This window comes from Ylistrum balloti, unplaced genomic scaffold (assembly GCF_031769215.1).
Source record: "Ylistrum balloti isolate Yb309-2 unplaced genomic scaffold, AGI_CSIRO_Ybal_v1 Utg369586, whole genome shotgun sequence".
Classification (NCBI taxonomy): domain Eukaryota; kingdom Metazoa; phylum Mollusca; class Bivalvia; order Pectinida; family Pectinidae; genus Ylistrum; species Ylistrum balloti.
In genome coordinates this window covers 58,015-68,371 of record NW_026781874.1, presented here as the reverse complement: position 1 = coordinate 68,371, position 10,357 = coordinate 58,015, and the positions used below count along the sequence as shown (strand labels likewise).

Sequence of the window (10,357 nt, the reverse complement as noted above, 5' to 3'; positions counted from 1 at the left end):
ATAAAAGGCAATGCGTGTGCTATACTCATGGTCCACCGTTCCATTATATTCCACAAAAAGGCATATGCGTGTTTGAAATGATTGCAATTCAATGGATTTATTTTTTGTCTGTGTTTAAACATCGACCCTGACCAGACCGAGTAAAGCAAGTTATGATTGGCAGGCCCGACCACATACACCCGTAACTTCTCGAACAGCTAGTTATGTGCATGTTGAGTTTGGTTGTTCAAAATAGGTCAGAAGTGTAATTAGTTAGAGATATATGACAACGTCAACGTAAACAGAACTGTGTTGTCGTAAAATCAATCAGGAGCTATTGGATTAAGGACGTTTAGGACTCTGTAAAGGTGTAGTATCTATTTTGCTTATTTTGAAAACGTACTTTAGGGCAAATTAAATTAAGTTTGACTTTTATAAATTTTTAAAAATGAATAATTTAACATGTAAATTAGAACTATGTAGAGGAAATAACCTTCAAGAAATCTGTTATGGTAACCATTTGTGAAATTGATATGCGCTATAGCTTTTCACCTTGTGTACAATAACGGTTTATAAAGGAATGTTTAATGGATTACCTGATTCTAACATACAAAGAAGCAGCGTATGAAAGATAAAATTGAGTCGAATTTTATCAATAGTATAGGTGGGCTGCCGTTTTATGTGAGTAGCGAGGTCACTAGCCTACATTGATGTCCCCTGACCAGCCTTTGTGACACTGCTGACACCGTCCGTTACAGGGTGATACTGGTAAACACACACATAATGGCCAAATGGAGTCACCTACTGACAGGATTAATGTCAATATCTTATATAGCCACTGCAACAGGTAAGATTTGTCGTAAATTGTTACATTTTGTTAGGTTTATATATGAAATATATTGTTAAACAAATACCGATGACGTTTTCGATTCTCGACTTCAAATTGTTGTCACTAAAACTCTCCATTAAATGTTTATGTTAAATTCTGATCATCAGTATACTGTAAGAATGAAATTGTAACTTATTCCATAAGGAAATTGGATACACATATATATGACACAGATTAATATTGTAGGTTTACAAGTATGTATTTACATACCTTGTTTATTCCTTTTTATAATGACATACTCATATTATATTTGTATTAAAATAACTATCAATACCTATGATACGTCCTGTTTTTGGTAAGGTATCATGGTGACGTGACAACAATAAAAGTAAAACATATATAAATAATGAAATATCACAATAGTTACACTGAAATACTAAACTTTGTTTCTAATGGGTGTATCTAACCGAAATAATAGTTGTATGTAAAATTCATCAAACCAACACACATGGATATACCTTCAGACAAAATAATTTATTTCAGACACAAAAACTTAACTAAAAAGATTTTATTTGTACATGTGTATTTAACAACTGATTTTTTTTCTGATAGCCCAAACATGTCAGTCATCACCACTAACATTGCCGGCGACTGAAGAGCTTCAGACTCTTACGTCACCCAGCTACCCTTCGTCCTACCCTCCGTAAGTATAAAAGGTTTACTCTGTTCGAAACTCATTTAGATTTACGCTTAAAACTTCTCATACTACAGGATGTACATTTATTAGCCAATTTTGGAATGGGGATTTATTTCTTTCAATTTATCAACGGTTGGGAAGTAAGAGCTGTTATTACAGACGAGTCTGTTTTTTAAATGTTTCCTTCTAATTGATTAGATAAAACAATGACCATGTGACAATATAAAATGAGTGATAAGGTAGGACAATATTAAAAAAAGGTTGTGATATAAAAATATCTTCCCTGCATACGTAGTATATTTAAATATTTTGTAATAATGGTGACGTTATAGCCTGCAGTTTTTTTCTTTGTATATTGAAAGGAGGACATTGATGAAATATCTGCTTGCTGATTCAGCAATTAGTTAATAATGAAGTGCATCCTAATCAAAGTAATCAAAATGTGCTAAAGTTTACCGACATATTTAAGCAACGGTCCGAGAATTCATTATCATTTTATGAGAAAGAAGATATCTTGAAGTTTGACAAAATATTTATTTGATTTGCGTGCTATCATTTATTAGTGGACATCAACGGTATGGTAAAGTCTAAATTAAGTACATACTGCATTTAACTTTAACACAATATCTAATGTCTTTTCTTGTGCCATTCTCTCAATCACATTAATAAGAGATTCGATTTCTTGATTTTACTGATACATGTACTACCTTGTCAATTTATGACATTATCAGAAGCATTGTTCTTTGTAATTATTATTACCGTAATTTTTTCTTTGAAGGATATATAGAAATTTGCACGGATTTCTTCTTAATATCACGAAATTGAAATCGGGTTACAAGACGCATTGTCTTTGTATCTTATCGTTAGTAGAAGAATCAAAACGAGATTTGATTCTTATGTAAACGATAATATGCAATTTCTTCTCAATATCAACAAATCTCATCAATCTTAATATTTGTGATATATAAACACTGTAAGTATTGACTTATTTTTATATAAAATATAGAATATTTGCTTAGTTTTTCCTGATGCTCCTTTAAAGTATCCATCACTCCCCACAAAAAGTGGTTATCACATATCACATTATCCATTCGTAGATCTAGGAATTGTAAGTGGTGGCTTGATGCTGGAGATGCTGATCACTTGGTGTTTATAGACATAACAGCACACTCGATAGAGTTTGCCCCAGGATGTTCGTATGATGGACTCTTTGTCTATGACGGTAGGTTACTTTCGTGCAAATTTAACTTTTTATTGCTTTGATAATGATAAGACTCTTCGTGCACGCGCTCGATTTTGATCTTTCAATTTTGGTGAAAGGTCTTTTGGATCTTTAAAAAAACGAATAACTATTATAACTATTTGGATTAAAGTATAATGCAGAGATTACTTAATGTACGTTTGCTATTTCCATGGATGAAATAAATTCGGTAAAAATATACCTTGCAAATTATATTATGCAAAAAATAACACTTTTACTGATTTTATGAAAAACACCCCTTAGCTGCAAATTTCCGTTAGTCAATGATAATCTTAAGTTAATTTACACCTCTCATTTGTATTTTCATTATGCATACTTTATTTCTATGTGATACAAACATTACTGTTATACATCCTTGATATGCCTATAGAACGTCAATTTGTCTTAAATATGATGTTCATCAAACTTTGTAGGACAACAAACAAGATTGTTGAAGGCAGTATGTGGATCAAAAACTCATAGAGCCATCGACTTGTACAGATCTACTGGTCAGTACGCTACGATTTGGTTTCGTTCCGACTCCAGTGTCCAGCTTCAGGGCGCCACACTTCGATACTTCAGATACCCGACATCCATTAGCAGTAAGTTAAACTTTCTGTCAGACTGAAGTAGATAATAGTAATTTTTTTTTCATATCAAAGTTTCATGTATACAGCAAAGCTTAGTCAATGTTTAACATGACTTTGTTAGTAAATCCTATTCATTATGATATATTTGTTTTCTTGTTTATGCGTTCGTATTTATTATTCTAGTTCTAATTTTATTACTGCAGTTTATATTATGTATATAGTAAATGTATGACACAATGCAACCAACCGTATCACGTCTTTTGTTTCAGGTGTATGTCCAACAAACATGGCCCTGAACGCGACTACTGAAATACAATACCTGTACTCCCCGGGATTTCCACAACTACAAGACGTGTAATTATGTATATTTAACACACTATGAATATCCTGTAATAATTGGTTATATAATCGGAAAATTCATTACGGATATATATCATAATTGAAGAATGTAACAAAATGTTCCAATGAATGTACAAAGGATACAAGATGTGACAGAATCTGATATCATCAAGTGATTAGCACCTTTTGTTACTAACTTAGAGTTAGATACAGTTAAGCCAAATGATGACTTAAATTGCATCACACAACTGATTCCTCCTTCTAGGACTCTCGTCAGTGATGCATCCATTAAAAGAATTCATATCTACAATATTGATGTTTTAGTGATGCACAGTGCTCCTGGCTCATCACTGCAGTATCGCCAACAGATGATATTATCCTAGAAGTACTATACTCAAACATGGTGTCAGGGGAAGTGTGTTTCACAGACATACTCCGGATTTACGACGGTGAGTATATAGAACCAACGTGGTGTCATGGTAAGTGTGTTACACAAATATACTCCATATCTTCGACGGTGAGTATAGATCCAATATGGTGTCAAGGGAAGTGTTTACATAGATATACTTCCTATCTTCGACGGTGAGTATAGAACCAACGTGGTATCAAGGGAAGTGTTTACACATATGTACTTCCTGCGGAAAAATTCTGCATGACATATGCTAATGAAAATGCAAAATATCTTTTTAACTGTTAAGATGGAGATAGCCGAAGATTGTCATCTGAGTTTTATAAAGACATTTGATAAGAAACATTAGTCAATTGTATTTAATATGTATAACAAGTTATTCATTCAATAAGTGGTCCGAAGGTATGGAAATCCGCAAAGTCGAATATTGATTTATAACATTACAAGAGTATGCCATAATATAATGGTTTCGGTATTATTTTTCTATGTAAGTTACGTTTGACATGTGGATAATGTATTACATATTACACAGGTATACATAGTACACAGGCAGCCATTTTTTCTACGGTAATTTAATACAATCCAATATAATCCAATTTCTTTGCTTTTCAGGCGCGGATGACACAGCACCAGAATTGGCAGAGGTCTGTTCCGACAAGGTGAACTTCGTCAGTGTCATTGTCATATCTTCAGCAGATAAAATGTTCCTAAAACTTTCCACCACCTTTGCCCTTACTTCTCGAACTGGGTTTGCTGTGTCGTACAACTCTACATTTAGGGGTAAGTTCATCCATATTTATACAAATGACCATTAAAACCCTTTACAACGCTTTCGTACCAAAACGAAATGCCGATTTTTATAGGAATTGTAAAAATGAATAACACCTTTCATTACTTATTAAGACTAAAATAGTCCAGAGCATGTTAACATTCTGCATGAATTACCTCTCCGTCTAGATTTTGACTTTTCTTTTGATTACTTTGGATTTTACTTCGCCAAGACTTCAAATTTTACACCCTTAGTATCACTGACGAGTCCTTGAAAGACGAAACAGATGTATGGTGTAGTTAAGTTCATTATTTGGCTATACTGTATCTCACTCTAAATCATGAAAAGGTGTTAATTACTAATGTGTCTTTTGTACAATATTTGACAAAAAAGTAAAAGAGGTAAATACATATCCGTGGAGTGTCTTCATAGAATAAAATTTATACCATTAGTCACGATAGAATATTTATTCTTTTTTAACTTGATACATCGCTTTAATGTACATACACATTCAATAAAATACTACATATATAAAAGAAATTGTTCGTCACCGTTGTAGTGCTTATAATAATATTCTAAAAATCCACAATACCTCAGAATACATCGATGCTTTGCATTGTTGACAGGTCGGACATTGGCTGCTACTACTACCGTACCGTCCATCCCGACCTACTCAGTGTGTAGCGAAGATCGGGTTTCAGCCTCTTCCTCCCTAACGCAAGTCACCTCACCAAATTATCCGAACCTTTATGGAAAGTAAGTTTTACTTCATACTATGTATTAAAAATACAACTTAAACTCTAAATTATCTAACTTCAGTTGAAAAGCCTACTTGTAATTAGCATCCAATTCACAATCACATTTGTTGTAAGTTTAAATCTTTTAGAATACATGTCAGATTTTGATACATACTGTCAATATCCTTCGTTCTTCATGATTAACCTTTTTCGTGTATTTTATGAAGTTTCCTGAACTGTTACCTGGTCATCGAGGCACCGGCAGGCGAGCAGATTCATCTAAATCTTGTCGACTCTTCAATTCAGAGCAGTATTGGCTGCTCGAACGATGGATTGGCTATTTATGATGGTAAATCTCCAATTTATCTTTTACGATACTTATCATAAGTAATACGAATTAATTGTGTACACATGCGTAAAAATCAGCATATGGAACGGGAATATATTTGAAAGGCCATTAATCGCAGTATACACTTACAGACCTTTGCATAGATTCAACTTTAAAAAACAATTAGATGTACTTCTTTGCGTATGTCTGCAGTTGTATGTTACGTTAACCATTAAAAAGAATTTCAAAATTTCAAGATTTTATCATATCACTGCAAAGTTTGTGGCATGGATTTAAACACATCAATGACAAGTACTATCTGAAAACTTTGTCTGAACTAAAATTATTAAAAGTTTGTGAAAACTTTTAACATCAGTGGTTGTTTATAGGTCCATCGTCTAGTTCGGTACGGCTAGGCTTGTTTTGTGGTGAGGATTTGTCTGCAAGTATCAACAGTTCAGGTTCCAGTCTCACCTTATTTTTCTACGGGGATGGCTCTAGTACAAACAGAGGATTCAAGGTGCAATTCACCTCAGCGCCTCACGGTAAGTTGTATCTTTCTTAAAGACAATATGGCACATGCCATATTATTGCCGCTGACCAGGCAAGGGACTTTTTCTCTACACTTAACACACTTGCCATATCTGATATGAAACTTCGTGCCAAAAATTACAATACTAGATGATATAGAGGAAATGAAATCAACAAAAGTACGTTTGAGATTTTGATTTCGAGAGAAAAGATAATTTAAATTGTTCTGTTAAGCCTTTACAAACTTGTGCACTAAAACATGATACGTTATGCTTATGTTCACGTGTTTTACAGAGCTCCCTAGTTGTATTGACTCAAGTGTCAACATCATGTATCTCAACGCGACGTCAACTGTTCAGTACATCACTTCTCCCAACTATCCGGCGGATTACAATTTGTAAGTTATAAATAATTATTTCTGTTTGATCCATTGCTTTTATTTTTCATTGTCATTCTGTTTTTCTATTAGTCAGAAAGGACACATGTGACAAAGTATAAAAAGTCGTATAACATACTACAAGAACATCATTCGGAACATCTTGTTTTCAATTTTCGGAACACATCTAACTCTATCGGCATCGATGCTTCTTGTTTATCAAATAACAATGGCTGTTTCTACAAAAGTTTACTTCTTAATCTACGATTGGAATTCAGATACTGAAGGACAGGGTTGAATCTGACAATGCAAATCAGACTGCCATGACAACAACGAACTTATTACTGTATTTGAAATAAAATCTTTAGTGCAGCTGTGCGAAATTTATCTTAACAAGATGATGCAGAAAAAAATCCCTATGATGCAATTTAAATGGGAAACTGCCACAATTTTCCCTCACGATCATAAACCACTTTCCCTTAGAAATCCTTATTTCCATACTTGTTCAATGTTCTCTTACTTTAATGTCATTTTCTACCGAAATGAGAAGCACAAGTATTACATTGTGGTTGTTGAAGACATTAAAAATGCCAAGACCATTTGACAGTTTGCTTCCAATCAGCAGTTAATTTGGTTGATAAAATAATAAAGCAGTGAGAGAATGTTGACATCGATCAATTAATGATTTTATCCCACCAGCCGAGAATAATATTGACTGTGGTCGAAGTTCGTGTGATAAAATTTTGGACTGACCTCACCAGTATGCTATAATCATATGTGATCATGAATTACTATTGTACGCTTTAACATGCTTATTTTGATAAATGTAACATCAAAGCAAGTATTTTAGGGTAATTGTTTCTGCTACATGATTTAATTTTCTATTAATTATTTGCATACTACTGTTTTGTTTTGTTTTTCTGTCGATTGTGCAGTTAAAACTACATCCGTTTGAGAACATACGGCTGTATAAACTAATCTTTAAATTGTCATTAATTTTGATTGCTTGTAAAGATTATTGTTTTTTGGATCTCGCATATTCGAAACCTTGATTCATGAATACCTTGTGTGATGTACTCAATTTTTAAGGCCAGCTATATCGTTTCGTAATGTGACTCTTTCAAATTTTGAAATTAATATCCCAGATTCGCATGAAGGGATTCTACAAAAATTCCTTAAGATATCGGATACACTGTCAAGTTAATATTTTAATGAGAATTTCAAAATTCTTATTTCAAGATGACTTTCATTCCAATTGAAAACCAGTGTTAATCTTAATGATTGTTTATTTACTTATAATCAATGTTAAACATCTAACACCACTGACGTGATATAGTGTCCTATCGTGATATTTCTCTTCCCTACAGAAATGAGAATCTATACTGGATGATCTACGATGCGACAGAATCTGGAATCATCAAGATCGATGTTGTTGATTCTAGAATTGAAGCTAGCTATCATTGTGTGTTTGACAAAGTCACAATCTACAAAGGTTTGTTCATTACAATGAAATCAACAGGTCTTCTTATGTATACACTGATTGTGTAATAATCGTAATATGTCCGCCAATAATGATTCTAATGTTCCATACACTTGGCCAAATATTGTGGAAGTCAGTGTGCGTAATGTATTCATGAAGAATTAAGCCCACAGCAAAATGCTTTTAGTCAGGTTAGTATATATTACTTAATAATACCTAAAGAGTTCCGTAGATAATTATTATAATTTCTAATGAATTAATATTTACTTAATATTGATTTTGCCTTTCGTTGTAATAATAGTTTCATTTTTTTTTCAAATATCTAAATTGTTTTATAAATAGGACCATGTACGTCATACCCCCAGCTAGGGACATTTTGTGGAGAGGAAAAGGGAACGTATTATCAGGACGGTGGTGATTATGCCTTTATAGCCTTCACTTCAGATCAGAATGTTGCATTCAAAGGATTCAACATCTCATATGTGCTTGTAACATGTAAGTTTATACACTAAGCAGTCAATCATTATTTATACCATAGAGTGTAACTATAATACTGAACTCTCAATGGTGAATCACCAAAGACAAAAGTGTTCTTCATGGTAAATTATTGTTTACAAAAATTTATTAAACATGTACGTTTAGCAGCATTCACATTTTAATACATGCACATGTATTCGACATTTTAGCATCACTGACTAGTCCTAGAAGGACGAAACAGCTGTGTGATGAACTTTGATTAATAATTCACTTATTTATTAAACATGAACAGAATGTAAGCATCAAGTGGAAATTATTTTTGTGAGTTAATTTTCAAAATGTCAAAAAATCTGTCCTGCCTCCAATAAATGAACGAAATCTAATACATTTATATATAAGATGTTAAACAACATCTTATGTTCGCTATGTAGATGAAGAACATAGACTAAATTGTTGAAGGAACTGTGTATGAAACAGACTATTGACGTATATATGAATTGCATGTTTCAGCAACCCCTCCAGAGGTGACAGACTACACATTGCTAATACGCGCGATCGTTGGAGGTGTATTAGGCGCCCTAGCATTGGCTGGCTTGATATTTTTGATAGTGAAGATGGTCCATGTGTGGCGTGCGACTGCCCCAATTGACACGATAAAGAGAAGGTCTTCTACCAGCAGCAACACGTCGGCATTTGTCCGAACGACAAATGCGCTCACAGCACTATCCACTTTGAGGATGCCACTACTAAAATCAACAGCGAAACCTAAAAAACCTAAGCTGCCCAAACTTCGCCGTTGATTCAATGTGTTGCTATAGATAACAAAATACTCTTGAAATCCACCTTAACGATATATCTATGCAACTAGGCTTCACTGGCCTTAATGATATTTGCGGCTTGTTTTATATATGGTGATCTCGTTATATTGCGACGATTTGTGGAGTTCATATCACCACGCTCGTGTAGACCTGAGTAATATTTAATAGGTCATCTACATACATTTCGAAACGATTTTCTATAAATACTTAAGATATAGTTTGTTGGTGATTGCCACTGTTTTCATGAACATATTACAATATTGTATAATGTGACGATGTTATACAACTTTTAACCTGATGTGCTGAAATCAAAATGATCATTGCTGTATTACCTTCACGATTTGGACGAATGTGAAATATTTTGAGAATGAAAGAGGAAGTATTCTGATATTTCTATTTGGATCAAAAATAATTTTAATCATATCTGGTGTCTCTATGATATTGTCACCAAAAGAAATTTATATTTTATCATTTCTGAAAAACAAAGTCTGAATGCAGAGCAAGAGTGTTATCTTACATTTATTATTTTATGAGAGTGTTGCAATCATGTGTCATTTAAAAGATTTTTTATGCTAGTGTTTATATATTTTCATTTTTTACCCTGTGTTTCACATTTACATGCAGAATTTAGAGCGATAGTTAGATAATACACTTACAAAAATCCGTCCTTTCATTTTAATACTGTTTTGCCTTGTTTAAATAAAACATATCACTATTAGGCGTTTTGTCCTTCAGTTCATTCTACATGAATGCAGTTT

General features: G+C 33.3%; 1 protein-coding gene across 1 annotated transcript; it reads left to right on the top strand.

The window, feature by feature from the left end:
• The first annotated feature begins 762 nt into the window (after positions 1–762).
• LOC132544037 (tolloid-like protein 2) lies at positions 763–9,581 on the top strand. Its single transcript, XM_060207605.1, has 14 exons — positions 763–826; positions 1,421–1,511; positions 2,603–2,727; positions 3,180–3,347; positions 3,605–3,689; positions 3,999–4,123; positions 4,696–4,863; positions 5,479–5,608; positions 5,817–5,938; positions 6,307–6,462; positions 6,743–6,845; positions 8,192–8,316; positions 8,647–8,799; positions 9,292–9,581. Exons 1-14 carry the CDS (start codon positions 763–765, stop codon positions 9,579–9,581), a joined length of 1,905 nt encoding a protein of 634 aa, XP_060063588.1.
• Positions 9,582–10,357: the final 776 nt, after the last annotated feature.

Excerpts from the sequence above, each read along its gene's own strand:
- LOC132544037 (XM_060207605.1), top strand. The coding sequence starts at position 763 with ATGGCCAAATGGAGTCACCTACTGACAGGATTAATGTCAATATCTTAT. Across the intron at positions 3,348-3,604 it reads ATACCCGACATCCATTAGCA|GTGTATGTCCAACAAACATG; the intron begins GTAAGTTAAACT and ends CTTTTGTTTCAG. Across the intron at positions 4,124-4,695 it reads CATACTCCGGATTTACGACG|GCGCGGATGACACAGCACCA; the intron begins GTGAGTATATAG and ends TTTGCTTTTCAG.